The 25,615-nt window shown below is 38.3% G+C and overlaps 1 protein-coding gene across 1 annotated transcript; it reads right to left on the bottom strand.

Annotated features, from left to right (window-relative positions):
* Nucleotides 1–1,311: 1,311 nt before the first annotated feature.
* Nucleotides 1,312–25,158, bottom strand: TBC1D13 (TBC1 domain family member 13). Its single transcript, XM_067471789.1, has 12 exons — nt 25,016–25,158; nt 19,715–19,788; nt 15,774–15,814; nt 13,641–13,702; nt 13,440–13,539; nt 13,230–13,312; nt 11,433–11,592; nt 11,120–11,330; nt 9,531–9,694; nt 7,243–7,403; nt 4,368–4,425; nt 1,312–2,897 (listed from the first exon to the last, which is right to left on the bottom strand). The coding sequence occupies exons 1-12, from the start codon at nt 25,036–25,038 to the stop codon at nt 2,832–2,834; spliced, it is 1,203 nt and encodes a 400-aa protein (XP_067327890.1). The 5' UTR covers nt 25,039–25,158; the 3' UTR covers nt 1,312–2,831.
* Nucleotides 25,159–25,615: the final 457 nt, after the last annotated feature.

Raw genomic sequence — 25,615 nt, 5'->3', positions numbered from 1 at the left:
TGTCCTAGATGGTTCATAAGGCGCGATATATTCGGATAGGTAAGCTGGTCCAGAACCATTTACAACTTTAAAGGCTAAAGCCAGCACTTTGAATTGTGTCCAGAAGCAAACTGGCAGCTAGTGGAGCTGGCGCAACAGAGGAGTTGTGTGCTCCCTGAGCGCCACTCCTATTAACTGCCTGGCTGCTGCAAGTTGAACCATTTGAAGCTTCCAAACAGTCTTCAAAGGCAACCCCACATAGAGTGCATTGCAGTAGTCTATACAGGATGTAACCACACTGTGGACTACTGTGACCAAGTCAGCCAAGTCAAGTATGATGGCTGGGTCCGGAAGCCCCGAGCGTTACACACATTCCGCAACAGTTGTGAATAGGGTTAGGGTAAGGTAGGGTAAGGTTCAGGGTTTGGGTTAGGGTAGGGTTTACCGTAAGGGTTAGGGTTCGGGTTTTACCATTAAATGTCTTATATTACTTCTATTATATCTATCTCGGTCACGTGTTCCGTTCTGTGTTGCGCAAACAGCACTCCTGAAGGAGTGAAGCAGAAACAGCGTAATGCCCGGTGCTTTCGGACCCAGCTATCATACTATTACCCAGGCCTGCTCTACTCCAAGTCCTGCCAAAGAAACAATGGAACAGGAGCAAAGAATACACCTGGAATCACACTGTATCCAATTCTGGGCACCACAGTTGAAGGGAGATGTTGAGTCTAAGCTGGAATGTGTCCAGGGGAAGAGGGCAACTCAAAGGATCAAGGGTCTGGAGAACAAGCCCCATGAGGAGCGGCTTAAAGAGTTGGGCATGTTTAGCCTTCAGAAGAGAATGCGGAGAGGAGACATGATGAGGGCCATGGATCAAGATCTGAGGGGAAGTCATAGGGGAGATGTTGACTCTAAGTTGGAGTATGTCCAGAGTAGGGTGACTAAAATGATCAAGTGTCTGGAGAACCAGTCCTATGATGAGTGGCTTAAAGAGCTGAGCATGTTTAGCCTGAAGAAGAGAAGGCTGAGACATGATAGCTATGTATAAATACGTGAGAGGAAGTCATAGGGAGGAGGGAGCAAGCTTCCTTTCTGCTTCCCTGGAGACTAGGACGCAGTGGAACAAAGGCTTCAAACTACAAGAAAGGAGATTCCACCTGAACATTAGGAAGAACCTCCTGACTGTGAGAGCTGTTCAGCAGTGGAACTCTCTGCCCCGGAGTGTGGTGGAGGCTAGTAAATAAATAATAAACACACAAAAACACACTTTAAAATATCAATAAACACACACACAATTCCAAAATTTTTTGGTTGGAAAAGACACGTTGCAAATTTTCTGCCAAAGAAATTTACTCCAACCTGCATCATCAAATACTGAGAAGATGACAAGATGGTATACTCCTCACTCCAAGGAAAATGGAGCCTATTTGAACAGAAGCGAGAACACACAAAAAAAGACGTGTTTTATGTCCACAAAACAATAGAGAAAGAAAGAAAAATCGGAGATTGGCAGCTTGGGACCAAAGAGCCTCAAGGGAGGACAGAATGCCCTCTTCCTTTTTCGAAACACAAAACCCAAAAGTGAATTGATGGATGAGAAAGAAGCTTCTGTGGTGATGACGGCGTTCCGAAGCGACTTTGGGTCCAACTCCATTCCGTTTGTAAACAGAGGACTCCTGCCAACTGCGCCAAAAATGTGCCAACTTCTACGATGCTAAATTCCAATCCGAATCCAGTGACGAAACAAGGACAGCAAGCCTGATCCCGTATAAACCTGAAGAGCAAAGCACTAAAGTAATTTGGTGAAGCAGCGCCCGACAAAGACGTTGACATCCCCGTTTGTCATTTGTCACATCCACTTTCCATCCTTGGGATTCGTATGCTATCCTCCAAAGAGAGCCCACATTCATCATGTGAGTTAAAGCAAATATGGGCAAACTTTGACCTTTGCTCAAAGTGTTTTGGACTACAACTCCCACAACTCCCAGCCTCAGGCCCTTACTTTTTCTCCCTCAGCCGCTTAAGTGTTATATCTAATGAGACCTGAAGGTAAGCCTCTCTTAGATCTATCACTCTATCATCTACCTGAAGGTAGGCATCTCTTAGGTCTATCACTCTATCGTTTAGCTTAAGCGGCTGAGGGGGAAAATGAAGGGATCTGAGGCCAGGAATTGTGGGAGTTGAAGTCCAAAACAACCAGAGGGAAGACCAAAGTTTACCCATGCCTGTTCTATCTTTTCCACAACCCACTGACAGATGGACACAGAAGGAAATAAACATCCCAAAGCCTCATGGAATGAACGTCAATGTTCAACTCGATGACGAAGCCTCTTTAGTGGATTCCGATCCCTTGGAAAGGCCTTGGACGAGCTGTAATGTCATCCTTTGGGCCTGTAAATTTCCAAACACGGAGGAGGTTGTCTCTCTCGAAGGCAGCGGGGTGATAAGGCGGTTGGTTGGTTCCAACATCGTTCTCTTCCTTCCATTTGGTCTCTTTGGGACCAGCTTCGAAAAGAAATTGCCAGTCCCCCAAAAAGAAGGAGAACGAATCGGGGAAAGTGGTGGAAACATAATCCTCTCGAAAGAAGAGACAGAGAGCTCCATCTACTATCAAGATATACAGGAGACCGCTGTGTCAAAGCAAACCCTTGAAGTCCTCACTCCATCCATCTTGGGGGGTTTTTTTGCATCTTGGGAGTTCCTTCCATTAATGCCATTGTTTGTTCCGCGGAGGCTGAAACACATAGAAAACTCTGTATTTCATTTCCCCGACTACAGATAAGTCATTAAAAAAAATACAGGAAAGAAGGTAACTCCATAAAAAGTCTTTTTTTTCTCCCACCATGGAGGGGCTATTTGGCGTCTTGGAGGTCTTTCGCCTTCTTCAAAATGAGATGGACGTCTGAAATGGGGTAATCCTGCAATGGCAAAAATATAAAGGATTACTTTGAGTCTCCTGGTGGGGAGAAAAAGCAGAGTAGAAATAAACACCACCACCATCTTCATCATCATCACTGAGTTTGGGGATTCTAGGCAGTTCACGACATAATGGAAAAATATAAATACGAGGGGTATTTTTTAAGTAAGGTCCGTTTTGTTGTAGACACTAATAGTTCGCGCACATACCGCAAAGAGCGCGTGTGTCGTGTACCGGCATGCCTCGGGAACAACTGTGCTCAGTTTCCACTCTGTAGCTAACCTGTACGGTTCTGTTCTGTGCTTTAAAAATGTTTAAGACTATCAACTCACCCTCCGCATGTGAGGTTCGCTCAGTGATACGGAACCTGCCTGCTGCAGAAATTCATCAACAGATTTGTGAAGTGTTATGAGTGAAAGCAAAGTGCGTAAGTGGGTACGACAATTTAAAGATGGCCGTGACAACGTCCATGATGACGACCGCTCCGGTCGCCCTTCTTTGATTACAAACGATTTGGTGGCTTCAGTTGAAGCGAGGATTCGTGAGAACAGGCGCTTCACAATAACCGGTCTCCCAAACGAATTTCCTGACGTGTTGAGATCAGTGCTTTACAACATTGTTTCTGAACACCTAAAGTTTAGGAAACTGTGCTCCCGTTGGGTCCCGAAACCCCTAACAGAGGACCACAAAAATCAAAGATTTGAGTGTGCGTTCAAATCAAATCGTCTGTAATCAAAGAAGGGCGACCGGAGCGGTCGTCATCATGGACGTTGTCACAGCCATCTTTGAATTGTCGTACCCACTTACGCACTTTGCTTTCACTCATCACAGTATCACCATACACTTCACAAATCTGTCGATTGATTTCTGTAGCAGGCATGTTCCTTGCTGACAAAAACCGTATCACTGAGTGAACCTCACATGCGGAGGGTGAGTTGATAGTCTTAAACATTTTTAAACCACAGAACAGAACCGTACAGGTTAGCTACAGAGCGGAAACTGAGCACAGTTGTTCCCGAGGCATGCTGGTACACGACGCACGCGCTCGTTGCGGTATGCATGCGAACTACTAGTGTCTACAACAAAACGGACCTTACTTTAAAAATACTCCTTGTGTATATATATATATACACACACACACATACATATATAACGTGTATTATGTATAACATTTTGCATTTCAGTAAAACAGTGAAGCACACTATGAATAAATATAAAATATAATAATAATATAAATAATGTAAATAAATATAAACTATTATTATTATCATTATCCAGCGCCAACTGCTGCTCTGGGACCAGAGTGAAGAGACGAGGCCAGGAAGACAGTTCCACCTTGTCTCCTGTGCTAATAATATAATATAATATATTGTATATATATATAATATTGATAGTATGCAAAGCTATGAACCTCGCAAAGATTGTTCACACTTAACAAACTCCCTCTGCTTCTCTCTCTCAAGGGTTTTACCTGCAAAAGTCGCATGTTGAGAGTAAAATCGCCTTCTAGCAATTGGTCCCGAATGAGCCTACGGTGACAGGAGAAAGAGAAGATGTGACAAAAATCAGACGGGAGAGAAAGGGAATGTTGCATTGTCAACAACTGGAATGGCTGATTATTTTAGTGACACAAAAGCACAGTATGTCACAGCAAATAAGATCTATATGCTGGATGATGATGATGATGATTATTATTATAACCCCATGATGATAATGTAATAATATAGTAATATAAATAAAAAATGATATGTATACATATTATATTAACATAACACAATATTAGTATTATATATTATTATATTGCACTATACTACTATACTGCGATATTATTAGTAATATATATAATATATAATAATTATTATATTATTATATATTACTAGCCGTCCCCTGCCACGCGTTGCTGTGGACCAGTCTGTGTTTATGTGTTTTGTGTGCGTATATAAGTGTGTTTGCGTATATATGTGTGGTTTTGTAATGCATTGTAATGTTTTTTTTTGTTTTTTTGCTTTTTAAGTCCCTTCCGCTGTGTTTTTCAATGTTTTTATGAGTGACGGTCACTCGTTGGCCTGAGAGGTGTCTTGTGTCCAAATTTGGTGTCAATTCGTCCAGTGGTTTTTGATTTATGTTAATCCCACAAACAAACATTACATTTTTATTTACGTAAATTATATTGTACTGTATTATTATACCACAATACAAATAGAACACCACCAATATATTATATAATATATTGTAGCATATCATAAGCAGTATTATGTACTATAATATATTACAACATTATTAATATTATATATATTAGTAGTATTATATTACAATGTTATTATGTTTATATATTATTATGTGGTATGTAAGTATGTGTGTGTATATGCATGCTTGCTCTGGTTCTGATTTTGCAGCAATCTGATTTGGCGCAAGCCTTCTGATCTCCAACCACAACAAAGCCTTTGGCCGAAGGACACAGGAAGGTCTTGGCTTGGGCCAAAGTCCATCTCGTCCAACCAGGTAAGATAAACTTGGGTGAGATGGACTTTGGTCTCTCCAAGAGTAATGCATTATCAGCATACTCACCAACAAAGCTGCAGTCAACTTCCAAGACCTAGAGAGGTAAACAGCCCCCTGGGAGATAGAATTCCCAGAAAGCCACTGTGGGAGGGCAGCTCGAATTACAACCAATCTATTCTCATTTGATTCCTTTTTGAAGCTTTATTAGTATTAGTATGGGTGCTGCTAACTGTGTTTTGTGTTGTGAGCTGCCCCGAGTCCCCTTGGGAAAGGGGGCGGGATGTAAATAAAGATGATGATGATGATTAGCTGAGAACAGTGAGTGCCATGAAGAAGAAGGAGGAGAAAGGAGGAAGGGGAAGGAGGAGAAAGAAGGAAAGAGGAGGAAGGGGAAGGAGAAAGGAAGGACAAAGGAGGAAGGAGGAGGAAGAAGGAAGGAGGAGAAAGGAGTAAAAATGGAGGAGAAAGTGAAGAAAGAAGGAGGGATAAAGGAGGAAGAGAAAGGAGAAAGCGGAAGGGAAAGGAGGAGAAAGGAAAGAGGAGGGAGGAGAAAGTGAAGGAGGAAAGAGGAAGGAAGAGGAAGGAGAAAGGAGAAGGAAGGAAGAGGAAGGAGGAAGAGAAAGGCGAAGGAGAAAGGGAAAGGAGGAGAAAGGAAAGAGGAGGGAGGAGAAAGTGAATAAAGGAGGAAAGACGAAGGAAGAGGAAGGAGAAAGGAGAAGGAAGGAGGAGAAAGGAGGAAGTGAAAGGCGAAGGAGGAAGGGAAAGGTGAAGAAAGGAAAAAGGAGGGAGGAGAAAGTAAATAAAGGAGGAAGAGGAAGGAGAAAGGGGAAGGAAGGAAGAGGAAGGAGGAAGTGAAAGGCGAAGGGGAAGGGGAAGGAGGAGAAAGAAAGGAAGGAGGAGAAAGTGAATAAAGGAGGAAAGAATAAGAGGAAGGAGAAAGAGGAAGGAGAAGGAAGAGGAAGGATGAGAAAGGAGGAAGTGAAAGGCAAAGGAGAGAAAGGAGGGAAGAGGAGAGAGGAGAAAGTGAATAAAGGAGGAAAGAGGAAGGAAAAGAAAGGAAGGGGAAGGAGAAAGGAGAAGGAAGGAAGGGGAAGGAGAAAGTAAAAGGTGAAGGAGGAAGGGAAAGGAGGAAAAAGCAAAGAGGAGGGAGGAGAAAGTGAATGAAGGAGGAAAGAGGAAGGAAGAGGAAGGAGGAAGAAGGAAGAGGAAGGAGGAGAAAGGAGGATGTGAAAGGCAAAGAAGGAAGAGAAAGGAGGAGAAAGGCAAGAGGAGGGAGGAGAAAGTGGATAAAGGAGGAAAGAGGAAAGAAGAGAAAGGAGAAGGAAGGAAGAGGAAGGAGGAGAAAGGAGGAAGTGAAAGGTGAAGGAGGAAAGGAAAGGAGGAGAAAGGAGGAAAGAGGAGGGAGAAGAAAGTGAAGAAAAAAAGGAAGAGTAGGGAGGGAGGAGAAAGGAAGGAAGGAGGAAGAGAAAGGAGAATGGAGGAGGAAGTACAAAGAAGGAAGGAGAAAAGTGGAGGAGAAAGTGAAGAAAGGAGGAAGGAGAAATAACAACAATAACAACAACAATGCTTTGTTTATATCCCGCCCCATCTCCCCAAGGGGACTTGGAGCAGCTTACAAAGGGAAAGATCATATACACAGTAATACACACAGGACAATTTGGGGGAAATTAAATCAACAGAAGTAAATAAAAATCATAATACATAGGAAAGAATAAATAACAGGGGACATGTTAAGTTACAAAATATTGTAAGTATAAAACGAAGTAATGAATAGTACATGGAAGGAGAAGGAGGAGGAGGAGGAGGAGGAGGAGGAAGGACAACAACAAGGGGGAGTCCCATACATCAACATAGCGCAGCAGACCAGCAGCAGGAAATCAAAGCGGTTGTCGTCGGCGAAGAGGGAGTCCCAGATGCGGATGACGTCTGGCAAGAGGAATTCCTGGGAGAGGAGCAGCGTCAGCCAGCGGAAGGCAAAGAACTGGGGCTTGATGCTCTGCTCTTGCTGCAAAGAGACCCCCCAAGACAAGCATCCCTTCAGCTCATTGCCAAGAGGGATCCAGAACAGGAACAGAAATCATTCCAAAAACTGTTGGAGGGGATGCCAAGAAGTGGGAACATATACACATATGTGGTGGAAATGCAAAAATGTAAGTAATCTTTGGGGGGGGGGGGGGAGTATTTATAGGTGCCAAGATGCAAGCAAATACCAAAATAGTTTAGCATGGCTCAAGCTCTTTCAAAAAATATACGGTAGCCTCACAAAAGGAAGTGGGAAACACCTGGTTTGCATGACAGAAATCCTCGAGTCAGTGTCTCGTTCGAGTAGAGCTCGGTTTCTTTTTTTTGTTTCTAAAAAGGACAATTCAGCACCTGAAACTCTTTCGGTGTTTGGAGAGGGTTTCGCTTAGTCGCTATACGGCTCTACAGGAAGCTTGTGGGTTTCAATACGCAGCACTTCCTTCCCTCAAAAGCCTTAAGCAGAGAATGAGTATACTTGTACTACTACTACTATTATTAAGAATATTATTAATAATATACTATTATTAATATGGTAATAACAATAACAACATACTACTATTAATACTTGTACTACTATTATTAATAATATACTATTATTAATATACTAATAACAATAGCATACCACTATTAACACTTGTACTACTACTATTAATAATATACTATTATTAATATATTAATAATAACAACATACTACTATTAATACTTGTACTACTATTATTAATAACATACTATTATTACTATATTAATAACAATAACAACATACTACTATTAACACTTGTACTATTATTAAGAATATACTATTACTAATATATTAATAATAACTACATACTGCTATTAATACTTTTACTATTATTAATAACATACTATTATTACTATATTAATAACAGTAACAACATACTTTTATTAACACTTGTACTACTATTATTAAGAATATACTATTATTAATATATTAATAACAACATACTACTATTACTACTTGTACTACTATTAGTAACATACTATTATTACTATATTAATAACAGTAACAACATACTTCTATTAACACTTGTACTACTATTATTAAGAATATACTATTATTAATATATTAATAATAACTACATACTACTATTAATACTTGTACTATTATTAATAACATACTATTATTACTATATTAATAACAGTAACAACATACTTTTATTAACACTTGTACTACTATTATTAAGAATATACTATTATTAATATATTAATAATAACAACATAGTGCTATTAATACTTGTACTACTATTAATAATATACTATTATTAATATATTAATGACAATAACAACATACTATTAATACTTATACTACCATTATTAATAATACACTATTATTAATATATTATTAATAACATACTACTATTAACACTTGCACTACTATTATTAATAATATACTATTATTAATATATTAATAACAACATACTGCTATTAATACTTGTACTACTATTAATAATATACTATTATTAATATATTAATAACAATAACAACATACTACTATGAACACTTGTACTGCTGTTATTAATAATAAAATATACTATTATTAATACATAAATAAAAACAACATACTGCTATTAATACTTGTACTACTATTATTAATAATATATTATTATTAATATATTAATAATAACATACTGCTATTAATATTTGTACTATTTTAATAATATACTATTATTAATATATTAATAACAACAACATAATGCTATTAATACTTGTACTACTATGATTATTGAGAATATTAATAATAAGATATGCTGAGCTGCTAAACTTGCTGACCAAAAGGTCGGCAGTTCGAATCCGGGGAGTGGAGCTCCTGCTGTTAGCCCCAGCTCCTGTCAACCTAGCAGTTCAAAAACATGCAAATGTGGGTAGGTCAATAGGTACCGCTTCTGCAGGAAGGTAACAGAGCTCCATTCAGTCATGCTGGCCACATGACCTTGGAGGTGTCTATGGACAATGCTGGCCCTTCGGCTTAGAAATGGAGATGAGTCCCAGAGTCGGACACAAGTAGACTTAATGTCAAGGGGAAACCTTTACTTTTGTTGTTGTTGTTGTTATTATTATTATTATGTGACATACAAATACAGGCATTTCTCACCAGCTTCATGTACAGCTCCATGTCTTTCTCTTTCAAGGTGCAGTAGACCTTCTCCATTTTGTAGGTGATGCCACACTGGGAGTCGTCCAGGGACTTGATGAAGTTGTCCCTGATCTCGGACATGAGGTTGGTGAAGCAGAAGAAGGTGTCCGCTTCGGCGTGTTCTGTGAGGGGCAAAGAGGACGCCATTATCTGCTCCGTTTGTAGGGTAAATTTTGGAATGGCATGACTCTTTTAGATCATAACCTTTTGGAAAAATGATACCATAACCTTTTGGAACATGGCATTCGCCATAACCTTTTGGGAAATCAGGAATCTCGCTGGGAAGAGTGAAAAACCCACTTGAGACAACCTTTTCCTTAGTAGTAAATATCCACCAGCATTCATGGCAAGGCAATTAGGTTTCTCGACTGTTAGACTGATATACCTAGATATCTCTTTGAACTGTTAGGAGCAAAGATATGCCAATGCACAAAATACATATAGCAGAGTTCCAGAAGTGTTGTTTCAGTTGCTCAAAAAACATCTACTCTCCCTTCAAACATAATGCTTTCAAGTAGTCTTCATTAAAATAATAATAAAAATAATAAAAATAAATAATAATAATAAAGTAGTCTTCATTAAAGTAACGTAGTTGGTTTACTCACAAACTTCATGTATTCAGCATAAAGGTACTTTGCATATCAATCTAGTTACTTATAAGATTTGAAGTAATTTCTCTGTGTAGGTTACATAGGGCATCTTTCTTAGAACCAGCAGTCCATAGTCTACAGCATCTCTCTATTCTGAGAGTCGAATGGAGTCTCTGCTCTAACGCATTCCGTTTGTACTGAAGCCTCTACATTGGAAGTTTAATGGCTTCTGCCTAAACTGTTTCTACTGGTGTCTGAAATTGTACTGTTTCTACATGAATGTCTAATGGCTTCTGCCTTTCTAAAATGGAGTCTGAGTTCTGAATAGTCACAGTTCTGGTCACATGGTCTTCAGCCCCTCTCACAACATATCAATATTGACATATACAATACAAGAAGCAATTCTATACATAACAAATAACTATGGATGTATGATTTTATTGACTTTTTATTAAACTATGTTTTATATGCTATGTTGTATTTTATATGTTGGGGGGCATTGAATTGTGCCGAGAGTAAACTGCCTTGAGTCACTTTCGGGCTGAGAAAGGCGGTATATAAATACAGTAAATAATAAAATGATAATAAAATAACTAGTGGAGGCTTGAAGAAGGTTGCTATTTTCTAAAATGGAGTCTGAGTCCTAAATAGTCCCAGTTCTGCTCACATGGTTTGCAGCCCCTCCCAGAACATAAGAGTTGAGGAAAACTGCATATCAATACACAAGGATACAATACAGGAAAACAATTCTATGCATAACAAATAACTAGTGGAGGCTTGAAGAAGGTTGCTATTTTCCAAAATGGAGTCTGAGTCCTGAATAGTCCCAGTTCTGGTCACATGTATAAGTAATTCTATATATAACAAATAACTAGCGGAGATTTGAAGAAGGTTGCTGTTTCCAACAGTAAAGAGAGTGGCTCAGGAAGTGGCTCAGGAAGCGCAGGCCCCTCTTACCTTTCCATTCGCTGTTGGGGTCGGTGGCGAACGTGTAGTAGAGCGGCCCCACGATTTCGTTCATGCCTTGGACGTAGGCGATGCCCGGGTTCAGCTTGGCGTAGATGAAGAGGATCCGCTCCACCACCTCCCAGTGGGCTTCGCAGCCGTTGGGCAGGATTTCGTATTCGCTCAATGAATTCGGGGCTGTCGTTTTGTGGGGAGAACTCACCTGGGAGATAAATAGAATTATTGATTGATCAACAGTATTGATACCCCACAGGAGCAGAACTCCTCTCCTCCTCCTATACGAGGATATAATGTTTGTGCTCACGTTGGTCACGCCACTCCTGTTCCTGGCCACGGTCTGGGACTTGAGGGTGGTCTGCTCCACGCGTTTGCGGAGGGTCTCAAACTCGTTCTGTGGGTCGAGGATCAAGAGGCAAGGGTAGTCGGTGGGCCGCTGGAAGAAGGCCATGTCCGGATAGAGTCGCCTGCGAGGGTCACACAACCAAAGGTTGGCATGAAGGCTGTTCAGCAAAGATTTTAGAATGTCTATATTTGGTAGACATTGTCTATATGTCTATACAGGTAGGCCCTGACTCATAAAAATCAAAGTTTTGGCTGAGAAAAAGAGCATCCTAAGCTGCTATATAGAACTCCAATATGCTGATGATAACATACTCTGTGCTCATTCAGAAGAAGACCTGCAAGCCTCTCTAAACACCTTTGCAGAAGCATACTGGCAAGCTATTTAACCTCAGCAGACTGAAAGCCAAAACCAAAGTCTACGAGGGATCACCTAAGTAAGTATACCACTATACTCCCTTATTATTAGTAATACATGTAATATATAATATATAATTAGATTATATATGTATATGTGTGTGTATATATATATGTATATGTATGTATGTGTATATATATATATATATATATATATACACACACACACACATACACACATATATACATACATACTAGCCATCCCCTGGCATGCATTGCTGTGGCCCTGTCTATGTGTTTTATGTGTGTATATGTGTGTGTATATATTTGTGTATACGTGTAAATAAGTGTGTTTGCATATATATGTGTGTGTATGTGGCTTTGCGCATGCATTGTAATGTATTTTTTAGTTTTTTTGGCTTTTTAAGTCCCTTCTGTTGTGTTTTTATGAGTGATGGTCACTCGTTGGCCTGAGAGGTGTCTTGTGTCCAAATCTGGTGTCAATTCGTCCAGTGGTTTCTGAGTTCTGTGAATCCCACAAACGAACATTACATTTTTATTTATATAGATTAGCCGTCCCCGCCGCACATTGCTGTGGCCCAGTCTGTGGTTTTTTGTGTGTATATATATATATATATATATCACAAATATATATATATATAGTTTTGCGCATGTGTTGTAATGTATTTTTAGTTGTTTTTAAGTCTCTTCTGCTCTGTTTTTCAGTGTTTTTATGGGTGATGGTCATTTGTTGGCCTGATATGTGTCTTGTGTCCAAATTTGGTGTCCATTCGTCCAGTGGTTTTGGAGTTATGTTAATCCCACAGATGAACATTACATTTTTATTTATATAGATTACATTGTACTATATTATTACACCAGAATATATGCAATACACTACTAGTAATTATACTATTAGCACTATATATATATATATATATATATGTATATATATATATAATTATTATAATACATTACTATGACATTATTATTAAAATATAAGTCGGAAATGACACACACACACAATATACTATTACTATATTATTAATATTATTATATATGATATTAAACATTATATTATCTATATAAATAAAAATGTAATATTTGTTTGTGGGATTAACATAACTCAAAAACCACTGGACGAATCGCCACCAAATTTGGACACAGTACATGTATCAGGCCAAAGAGTGACCATCACTCAAAAAAACACTGAAAAAACAGAAGATGTGCAAAACGACATATATACACATAAACACAAATATATACATAAACATATACACATATGTACACACACAAAACACATATACACAGACGGCCACAGCAACGTGTGGCAGGGGATGGCTAGTATTAAATAATAATAATAATAATTATTATTATTATTATTATTATTATTATGAATGCCTACCTGACATCCTTGTCAATCTGCAGCAGGACTTCGTTGTCTTTGAAGTAAGTATTCCACCGACTATCTGGATTCGGATTCAGCGGCTTCACAAAAGAAGCAAGAAAAGATCGGGAAGAAAACAAAGGAAGTAAGCCGGAAATAAAAATTAATCAAAACTAATAATAATAATGATAATAATGATATGAAGAAGCAGCCTTATGGTGGACTCACGTGGTCTTCTAGTGTCACGTCTTCCCTGGAGACACCGAGGTTGGCTTTGGCGATCCCAGGCTGGATAATCATTTCCTTCAAGAACTGGGCGTACAATTCCCTTTTTTGGGGAAGAGAAAAAGAATCACGGCACACAGTTTTGCTCCCATTATTATGCAAATTATACAATTTGATGCAACTACAGAAATATACGGAATGTACCTCTGCTTCTTCAAGAGAGAGGTCCATAACGTTCTCTCGACCGGGAGGTAGTTCAAGAGGATCTGCATCGAGAAAAGCCATTTTATTATTATTTTACTAAAGGAAAGAGATTTGGGGACATTCAGATTGGCACATTATTGATTCCTGAATCAGCCACTGCCAGAAGGGACACAGAGTTTCATCTATGCTGACGATCATGCCATCACTGCCCAAAGAGTTGGACAGATGCTCTTCGAAGCTTTAAATGCTCTTATAGTTTCATCTATGCTGATGATCGTGCCATCACCGCTCAAGTAAGGAACTTTGAAACGGTTGGACAGAAGCCCTCCAAAGCTTTGAACTTTCATCTGTGCTGACGATCGTGCCATCACCGCTCAAGCAACGAGCTTCGAAATGGTTGGATGGAAGCTCTCCAAAACTTTAAATACTCTTATAGTTTCATCTATGCTGACGATCGTGCCACCACCGCTCAAGCAAGGCGCTTTGAAATGGTTGGACAGAAGCCCTCCAAAGCTTTCAACTTTCATCTATGCTGATGATCGTGCCATCACTGCTCAATCAAGGAACTTTGAAACGGTTGGACAGAAGCCCTCCAAAGCTTTAGGTGGTCTTATAGTTTCATCTATGCTGATGATTGTGCCATCACCGCTCAAGCAGAGAGCTTTGAAATGGTTGAACAGAAGCTCTCTGAATCTTTAAATGCTCTTATAGTTTCCTCTATGCTGACGATTGTGCCATCACTGCTCAAGCAAAATGGTTGACAAGCTCTCCAAAACTTTAAATGCTCTTATAGTTTCATCTATGCTAACGATCATGCCATCACTGCTCAATCAGGAAATTTTGAAATGGTTGGACAGAAGCCCTCCAAAGCTTTAAATACCCTTATAGTTTCATCTATGCTGACGATCATGCCATCACCGCTCAAGCAAGGAGCTTTGAAATGGTTGGACAGAAGCCCTCCAAAGCTTTGAACTTTCATCTATGCTGATGATCGTGCCAACACCGCTCAGGCAAGAAACTTTGAAATGGTTGGACAGAAGCTCTCAGAAGCTTTAGGTGCACTTATATTTTCATCTATGCTGACGATTGTGCCATCACCGCTCAATCAGGGAACTTTGAAATGGTTGGATAGAAGCCCTCCAAAGCTTTAACCTTTCATCTATGCTGATGATTGTACCATCACCGCTCAAACAAGGAGCTTTGAAATGGTTGGACAGAAGCTCTCCAAAGCTAAGATGCTCTTATAGTTTCATCTATGCTGATGATTGTGCCATCACTGCTCAATCAGGGAGCTTTGAAATGGTTGGACAGAAGCCCTCCAAAGCTTTAAGTGCTCTTATAGTTTCCTCTATGCTGACGATTGTGCCATCACTGCTCAAGCAAAATGGTTGACAGAAGCTCTCCAAAACTTTGAATGCTCTTATAGTTTCATCTATGCTGATGATCTTGCCATCACCACTCAAGCAAGGAATTTTGAAATGGTTGGACAGAAGCCTTCCGAAGCTTTAGGTGCTCTTATAGTTTCATCTATGCTGATGGTCATGCCATCACCACTCAAGCAAGGAGCTTTGAAATGGCTGGATGGAAGCTCTCCAAAGCTTTAAATGTTCTTATAGTTTCATCAATGCTGACGATCGTGCCATCACTGCGCAATCAGGGAACTTTGAAATGGTTGGACAGAAGCCCTCCAAAGCTTTAGGTGCTCTTATAGTTTCATCTATGCTGATGATCGTGCCATCACCACTCAAGCAAGGAGCTTTGAAATGGTTGGACAGAAGCTCTCCAAAGCTTTAGGTGCTCTGATAGTTTCATCTGTGCTGACGATAGTGCCATCACCACTCAAGCAAGAGCGGAGAAGAGCAAACCAGAGACCACTGACTACAATGCAGCCTGAGCTCTGCCATATGCACAATGGAGGACCTTCTCACAGCAACACCAGAGGCACGACAAGTGGTCAAAGGAAATTGAGCATAATGCCAAGTTTTATTTATTTATCGTGTCAGAAGCTAATTGAGAATAGCTTCTGACACGATAAATAAATAAAATCGATTTATTTATCTGTTAATAGAGATCGATACAGTATGATTCAAACCCGAAGAGGAATACTCAAGGGAGTGAAGGAAGCCCTCTCACCTTCCAGCAGAGACAACGCAAACCACCTTCAAAAGGAACCCCTGGGAAATAAGGGAAAGAAAACCAAAAAGCAAGATTAGTTTTCTGTAGCTTTTGGAAAGGAGGTGGTTCTATTATGTATTGATTAGTATTTGTAGTATTCGACAGCTAAATAGTAAGCAGGCCTTGAGCCTATCACCAAGACGACTTCAAAGATTGCAACAGCAGCTAGTAAATCATTCGTTCCTCAAGTTAGTATTTTGGCAGCTGAACAATAGCTCAAGCTGTAGGTCTTGAATCGGAAATTGATTCCAAAGTCCATTTCGTCCTATTCAAAGAGCCAGGATTTCATTGGGAAATAAGAGAGCCCCATAGAATGTAGCTATCCATGAAAGGGGAATACTCTTATCAATAGTATCAATAATACAATAATATTATAATATAATATTATCAGTAATGCAAGTGCTCTTTCAGGGGCAAAATAACATAATAATCAAATATTAACATTAATAACGATTGATGATAATATTATCAATAATACACATGCTCTTTCAGGGGCAAAATAACAACAGCAGCAGCAGCAACAACCTCCATATAATAATAATAATAATAATAATAATAATAATAATAATTGATAGTAATATTATCAATAGTAGTCGTGCTCTTTCAGGGGCAAAACATCAGCAGCAACAATAACAACCTCCAAATAATAATAATAATAATAATAATAATAATAATAGATGATAATATTATCAATAGTAGTCGTGCTCTTTCAGGGGCAAAACAACAACAGCAGCAACAACAAAAATAACCTCCATATAATAATAATAATAATAATAGATAATATTATCAATAGTAGTCGTGCTCTTTCAGGGGCAAAACAGCAGCAGCAGCAGCAACAATAACAACCTCCATATAATAATAATAATAATAATAATAATAATAACTGATAATATTATCAATGGTAGTTGTGCTCTTTCAGGGGCAAAACAGCAGCAGCAACAATAAGAACCTCCATATAATAATAATAATAATAATAATAATAATAACTGATAATATTATCAATGGTAGTTGTGCTCTTTCAGGGGCAAAACAGCAGCAGCAACAATAACAACCTCCATATAATAATAATAATAATAATAATAATAATAATAACTGATAATATTATCAATGGTAGTTGTGCTCTTTCAGGGGCAAAACAGCAGCAGCAACAATAAGAACCTCCATATAATAATAATAATAATAATAATAATAACTGATAATATTATCAATGGTAGTTGTGCTCTTTCAGGGGCAAAACAGCAGCAGCAACAATAAGAACCTCCATATAATAATAATAATAATAATAATAATAATAACTGATAATATTATCAATGGTAGTTGTGCTCTTTCAGGGGCAAAACAGCAGCAGCAACAATAACAACCTCCATATAATAATAATAATAATAATAATAATAATAACTGATAATATTATCAATGGTAGTTGTGCTCTTTCAGGGGCAAAACAGCAGCAGCAACAATAAGAACCTCCATATAATAATAATAATAATAATAATAATAATGGATAATATTATCAATAGTAGTCGTGCTCTTTCAGGGGCAAAACAGCAGCAGCAGTAACAATAACAACCTCCATATAATAATAATAATAATAATAATAATAATAATAATGGATAATATTATCAATAGTAGTCATGCTCTTTCAGGGGCAAAAAAGCAGCAGCAGCAGCAAGAACAACAACAACCTCCATATAATAATAATAATAATAATAATAATAATAATAATTGATAATATTATCAATAGTAGTTGTGCTCTTTCAGGGGCAAAACAGCAGCAGCAGCAACAATAACAACCTCCATATAATAATAATAATAATAATAATAATAATAATAATTGATAATATTATCAATAGTAGTTGTGCTCTTTCAGGGGCAAAACAGCAGCAGCAGCAACAATAACAACCTCCATATAATAATAATAATAATAATAATAGATAATATTATCAATTGTAGTTGTGCTCTTTCAGGGGCAAAACAGCAGCAGCAGCAACAATAACAACCTCCATATAATAATAATTATTATTATTATTAATAATAATAATATTATCAATAGTAGTTGTGCTCTTTCAGGGGCAAAACAACAGCAGCAGCAGCAACAACAATAACAACTTCCATATAATAATAATAATTGATGATAATATTATCAATAGTACTTTTGCTCTTTCAGGGACAACAACAACAACAACAACATAATGATAATGATAATAATAATGAGAATAATAATGGATGATAATATTATCTTGCTCTTTCAGGGGCATAATAATCATAATATAAAATATAATAATGTTATACATTATAATTTATGATATTCTCAATAATACGAGTGCTCTTTCAGGGGCAAAATAGCATAATAAAAAAATAAGAAGAATAATAATAATGGATGATAATATTCTCAATAATACACATACTCTTTCAGGGGCAAAATAACATAATAAAAATATTAATAACAGATCATAGAATCAAAGAGTTGGAAGAGACCTCATGGGCCATCCAGTCCAACCCCCTGCCAAGAAGCAGGAATTGTTGTTCATTCGTTCAGTCGTCTCCGACTCTTCGTGACCTCATGGACCAGCCTACGCCAGATCTCCCTGTCGGCCGTTACCACCCCCAGCTCCCTCAAGGTCAGTCCAGTCACTTCAAGGATGCCATCCATCCATCTTGCCCTTGGTCGGCCCCTCTTCCTTTTGCCTTCCACTTTCCCCAGCATCATTGTCTTCTCTAGGCTTTCCTGTCTCCTCATGATGTGGCCAAAGTACTTCAACTTTGTCTCTAGTATCTTTCCCTCCAGTGAGCAGTCGGGCTTTATTTCCTGGAGGATGGACTGGTTGGATCTTCTCGCAGTCCAAGGCACTCTCAGCACTTTCCTCCAACACCACAGCTCAAAAGCATCGATCTTCCTTCGCTCAGCCTTCCCTAAGGTCCAGCTCTCACATCCGTAGGTGACTACAGGGAATACCATGGCTTTGACTAGGCGGATCTTTGTTGCCAGTCTGATGTCTCTACTCTTCACTATTTTATCGAGACTGAACAGGAATATTGCATTTAAATCACCCCTGACAGATGGCCATCCAGATGATAATATCATCAATAATACAAGTGCTCTTTCAAGGGCAAAATAGCATAATAATCATAATATAAAATATAATAATGTTATCCATTATAATTTATGATATTCTTAATAATACGAGTGCTCTTTCAGGGGACAGCATAATAATAATTATGTAAAATATAATATATATTATATAAAATATAATAATGTTTTCTATAGTAATAATAATGTATGATATCAGTAATACAAATGCTCTTTCAGGGGCAAAATAGCATAATAATAATAATAATAATCATAATATAAAATATAATAATGTTATCCATTATAATTTATGATATTCCCAATAATACAAGTGCTCTTTCAGGGGATAGCATAATAATAATTATGTAAAATATAATATATATTATATAAAATATAATAATGTTTTCTATAGCAATAATAATGTATGATATCAGTAATACAAATGCTCTTTCAGGGGCAAAAAAAAGCATAATAATAAGATGATAACAATATCAATAATACAAGAACTCTTTCTGGGATGAAGTAGAATAATAATAATAATAATAATAATAATAATAATAATATCAATAATACAAGTGCTCCTTCAGGGGCAAAACAGCATGCCAAAAAATATCAGATATCATCTATGAATCATGAGACAGCGATGTACGTATATCGACATCCTCAGGGCACAGTTAATGCCGCAAAGATGGTTATCTCCAAACGCAGAGCGAGAGAACCATCCATCGAATGCCGCAAACTATCAACCCAGCCGGAGGTGCAATGGAGGCACTCTCAAGACTTGAGCGTTCAAAGCCGACCTGCAAAGAATTAGCGAGAGCGGCTTGCTTACCACTAAAGCAGAGATCACGAAGCTTCTCCAGCATAATATTGGGTTCGCTGAGGATGTCTTGAAATTCGGCAATTCTGGAATGAAGACAAACAATAAAACGTGTTGCACTCCAGGTCTGGAAACACCTATGACCACACCATACAAAACTCCAGGAATATAATCAAATAATTTCTTGTAAAAACATATAAAAAGCATATTAAAAATCAGAAATAAGAAAGGAAGATGTATAATCCAAAAAGGTTTAGCTACAGATGATAACCAGGCAATAATCCAAATGTCTCATAAAGCTCCGGAGGGGACAGAGTCGAGGAACAGCCAGAAATCACATCATAAATTCACAATCCTGAAGGTAGAACTAGTAAAACTTGAACAGAGGTACATAAAAAGGAATATAGAAAACTTCCAGGATATATTAAATCCAAAACCAAAGCTTGATTTGAACCAAGAATGAGAGAACTCAGGCTTAGATCCTCACTCTAATGCAGCGTTGCCTGAACTGACTTCTTGTCTAATAGACACCCATGAAATCATTCTGTTTCCCATGAATTTCCTTCAAAACTTTCCCGCGTAATCTCTTAGAATGATGCAATCTATTTTCAGCTCTGATTTGTAAATGAAGACTTTTATTGATCTTCATAGCTACAGGTGGTTTCTCATGGGGAGCCTTCACTCAATTCCTTGTCTGTTGTTGCTAATTTTGACTCCTTGGACTGGCCGTGAGGCCTTGCACTTTCCGAGCCAGTTTTCTCACAGAGAGAATAATCGTTTCCCAGACTTGAACTTCCCAGACCTGAGAGTCCATCCTCCATCATTCAACATCTATCAATCTGTCATTCATCCATCTATTACCCATCTAGCAACCATCCATCATCCATCCAACTATAATCCATCTATCATCATCTATCTATCAGTTATCCATCATCCATCCATGTTATCATCTGTCTATCAGCTATTCATCATCCATCCATCTACCCATGTTTATCATCCAGGCATCAATCTATCATCTATCTATCTGTTTACCACTCAACTATCATCTATTAATCTATCATCCATCTATAATTACCTATCTGTCTATCAACCATCAATCATCCATCCATCAGTCATCCATCCATCTATCTGTTTATCAGTCACTTATCATCTATTCATCTTTAATCCATCTATCATCCATCTATCATCCCTCCATCCATCTGTTTATTCACCACCTATTATCAATTAATCTTTCATCGATAGAGATCATCCATCTATCAGACATTCATCCATTCATCCATCCATATTTTATCTATCAGCCATCCATCTACCCGTCTATCATCCATACATAATCTATCTATCTATCTAGCTATCTATCTATCATCCATCTAACATCTGTCTATCATCTATCGATCCATCTACCTGTCTATCCATCCATCCATCCATCTTCTATTAATTTATCTATTGTCCATCATCCTTCTATAATCCATCTATCATCCGTCTATCATCCATCCATCCATCTATCCGTCTATCATCCATCCATCCATCATCTATTTATCTATCTATTATCCATCATCCATCTATAATCCATCTATCATCTGTCTATCAGCCATCTATCATCTATTTATTTATCTATTATCCATCATCCATTTTAATCCATCTATCATCTGTCTATCAGCCATCCATCCATCTTTCCATCTATCATCCATCCATCCACCTATTTATCTATATAGTATCCATCATCCATCTATAATCCATCTATCATCTGTCTATCAGCCATCCATCCATCTTCTATTTATCTATCTAATATCCATTATCCATCTATAATTCATCTATCATCCATCCATCAATATGTCATCCATCTATCACTCATCTATCACCCATCTGTAATTTATCCTCCATCTATTTGTCTATTGTCCATCCCATTCTTCATTGCACATCTCTGCAAACTCTATTCATCTTTAATCCATCTACCATCCTGATAGATTAAAGATGACTATGATAGATGAGTAAAAGATGAATATGGATGGATAGATGTATGAACATGAGGAAGAACTTCCTGACTGCGAGAGCCATTCAGCAGTGGAACTCTCTGCCCCGGAGTGTCGTGGAGGCTCCTTCTTTGGAGGTTTTTAAACAGAGGCTAGATGGCCATCTGTCAGGGGTGCTTTGAATGCAATATTCCTGCTTCTTGGCAGAATGGAGTTGGACTGGATGGCCCACCAGGTCTCTTCCAACTCTAGGATTCTATGGATGATCCATAGATGCTGACAATACAATACAAGGCATAGAGCAGTGTTTCTCAATCTGGGGGTCTGGACCCCTGGGGGGGGGGGTCGTGAGGAGGTATCAGAGAGGTCGCCACAGACCATCAGAAAATACAGTATTTCTGTTGGTCGTGGGGGTTCTGAGTGGGAAGTTTGGCCAAATTCTATCGTTGGTGAGGTTCAGAATGCTCTTTGATTGTACTATAATTATATATTCCATGAACTATAAATCCCACTAAATACAACTCCCAAATGTCAAAGTCTCCCCCCCCCCCCCCCAAATTCCATCTGTGGAATATTCATGCCAAGTTTGGTCCAGATCCATCATTGTTTGAGTCCACAGTGCTCTCTGGATGTAGGTGAACTCCCAAACTTGAGGTCAGTGCCCACCAAACCCTTCCAGTATTTTATGTTGGTTGTGGGAGTTCTGTGTGCCAAGTTAGGTTCAATTCCATCGTTGGTGGAGCTCAGAATGCTCTTTGATTGTAATGAACTATAAATCCCAGCAACTACAACTCCCAAAAGTCAAGGTCTATTTTCCCCAGGCTCCACCAGTGTTCACATTTGCGCATATTGAGTATTTGTGCCAAGTTAGGTCCAGATCCACCATTGCGTGAGTCCACAGTGCTCTCTGGATATAGATGAACTACAACTCCCAAACTCAAGGTCAATGCCCACCAAACCCTTCCAGTATTTTCTGTTGGTCATGGGAGTTCTGTGTGCCAAATTTGGTTCAATTCCATCGTTAATGGAGTTCAGAATGCTCTTTGATTATAGGTGAAGTATAAACCCCAACAACTACAACTCCCAAATGACAAAATCAAGAGAAGCCCAATCTGTTGATTCATGTCACGAGCGCCAAACCCGAGCCAATCGGGAAGGCTGGCTAGAGGCTATTTTGGTCCAAGACTCCAACCGTATTCTCACCTGGCAACGAATGGATTACGAATATAGAGCACAAAGAGGGGAGCAGGGGGTTTAGGCCAGACGTGCCCGAGCAATGGAGGCTTAGCCTGTGAAGGTGCGCTGCAACGTCCTTCCTAACCCCATTGTAAACAGGCAGCGCTGATAAAAAAAAGAACAAAAGGCAAAGGAAACACAAAGAATCCGAAGAACAAACAAAACAGTTTCAGGCAGCGATAACGGTGGCACAATCTTAAGCACTTTCTGGGTGGATAACATTACGTTTGGGTTTGCATCTCCATTATGAGAAAATAGAGAGAAATATGCATATGTATATATGGCGATGTATGTGTCTATTGTCCAAGTTGACTGTAGATCGGTGCCTGAGCATTATCCGTTGGCCCGAAATGCATTATTCAGCAGAGAATTGGAAACCAAAGACCCGAGTCACTCTAACGGTCGATCGGAAGGCACGCGTGATCAACAGGAAGAGGACAGGAAGGAGGAAGCAATTTGGGAAAGAAGGGGGAAGTAACAGGAAAGAATGGACAGGATGGGAAGAAGAAAGAAAGAGGAGCGGGGAGGGAAATATAAGGTGGGGAGGATGACTTTAGAATTAATCTGGCCCCCATACCTCTGTATAGAGACAGTTTGGTGTGTATGTATATACAGTCCATATATATGTGTGTGTGTGTGTGTGTGTGTATATATATATATATATATATATATATATATGTGTGTGTGTGTGTATATATTGTGCATATGTACATCCATATGTGTGTATACATATATATATTTGTGTATATATTGTGCATATGTACATTCATATGTGTGTATACATATATATATTTCTGTATATATTGTGCATATGTGTGTATACATATATATATTTGTGTATATATTATGCATATGTACATCCATATGTGTGTATACATACATATGGATGTGTATATATATTGTGACTATATTTTTACATATATATGCACTGTATATGTATATAATATATATATGGAGAGATACAGATATAATATAGAGAGAGATATCATAGAGACATATTATAGAGATATTGTAGACAAAAAGCTATAGAGTGATATATATTTCTATCTGTATATATATAAAGAGAGAGAGAAACACACACATATATACCATAGAGATATATTGTAGATATAGTGAGATTACATATATATGTACTGCATATGGATATATATATATATATATAATATAGAGAGAGATATATATCATAGAGACATATAGAGATATTGTAGACATATAACTATAGTTATGTAATATATCTCTATCTATATATATATAGATATAGTGAGAAACACACAAACATATATATCCTATAGAGATATATTGTATATACAGTGATATATTATATATGTGTGTGTGTGTGTACTGTATATGGATATATATATATAGAGAGAGAGATACAGATATAATATATACAGATATATTATAGAGACATATAGAGATATTGTAGACATATAGCTGTAGAGTGATGTTATATATCTCTATCTGTATATAAACATATATATATATATAGAGAGAGAGACATATATACCATAGAGATAGATTGTAGCTATAGTGACATTACATATATATGTACTATATTTCCAATATATTTCTATAGTATATATATATATATATATATATGTTTGTGTGTTTCTCGCTATATCTAGATATATACAGAGATATATAACATCACTCTATAGTTATATATATATATATATATATATATATATATACACACACACAGATATATACAATATATATATATTAGTGTCATATTATAGAGAAATATATTGTAGACATATAGCTATAGACTGATGCTATATATCTCCATCTGTATATATGTATATATAGATAGATAGATAGATAGATAGATAGATAGAGAAACACAAACATATATATATATACTATAGAGATATAGATATAGTGATATTACATATATACATATACACATAGGGAGAGATACAGATATAGAGAGATAATTGAGCCAAATTTCCCTCTCAGTGTGAAGAAAGAGGAAGGAAAGGGAAAGGAGAGAAGAAGCCATAGACAACGTTATTGTTGTTGTTGTTACTGACAACACAACAACACAAAAACAAGGAGACCCCCCCCCCCCACCTCCCCTGCCCTGCCCTCCCTTCCTCCCTCCTACCTGGTCTTATGGAGGCTCGACATGGTGGGAAAAGGGGAAGGAGAAAGGGGAGAAAAAGGAAGAGAGGAGCAGGAGTCCTTCTTCTCCTTCTTCAGGCCTGCCCTCCTCCTCCTCCTCCTCCTCCTCCCTTGCTTGCTTGCTTTCCCTTGCCAGACTCCTCGCAGCTCCCCCTGGCGGACAGAAGCAGGAACAGGCGGAATAAAGACACACACACACATATATATATGACTATCTAGATCATAGAATCATAGAATCAAAGAGTTGGAAGAGACCTCCTGGGCCATCCAGTCCAACCCCACTCCTGCCAAGAAGCAGGAAAATTGCATTCAAATCACCCCTGACAGATGGCCATCCAGCCTCTGCTTAAAGGCTTCCAAAGAAGGAGCCTCCACCACACTCCGGGGCAGAGAGTTCCACTGCTGAACAGCTCTCACAGTCAGGAAGTTCTTCCTCATGTTCAGATGGAATCTCCTCTCTTGTAGTTTGAAGCCATTGTTCCATTGCGTCCTAGTCTCCAAGGAAGCAATAACCAAGCTTGCTCCCTCCTCCTCCCTGTGGCTTCCTCTCACATATTTATACATGGCTCTCATCATATCTCCT

This window comes from Anolis sagrei, chromosome 11 (genome assembly GCF_037176765.1).
Source record: "Anolis sagrei isolate rAnoSag1 chromosome 11, rAnoSag1.mat, whole genome shotgun sequence".
Classification (NCBI taxonomy): domain Eukaryota; kingdom Metazoa; phylum Chordata; class Lepidosauria; order Squamata; family Dactyloidae; genus Anolis; species Anolis sagrei.
This window is presented reverse-complemented; position numbering and strand designations above follow the sequence as displayed.

Bases quoted from the DNA above. Each gene is read 5' to 3' on its own strand.
- TBC1D13 (XM_067471789.1), bottom strand. From the start codon at position 25,038: ATGTCGAGCCTCCATAAGACCAG. The intron at 19,789-25,015 runs GTAGGAGGGAGG...TCTTCATTCCAG, and splicing joins TCGAGCCTCCATAAGACCAG to AATTGCCGAATTTCAAGACA. The intron at 13,313-13,439 runs GTGAGTCCACCA...TCTTTTGTGAAG, and splicing joins ACGTGACACTAGAAGACCAC to CCGCTGAATCCGAATCCAGA.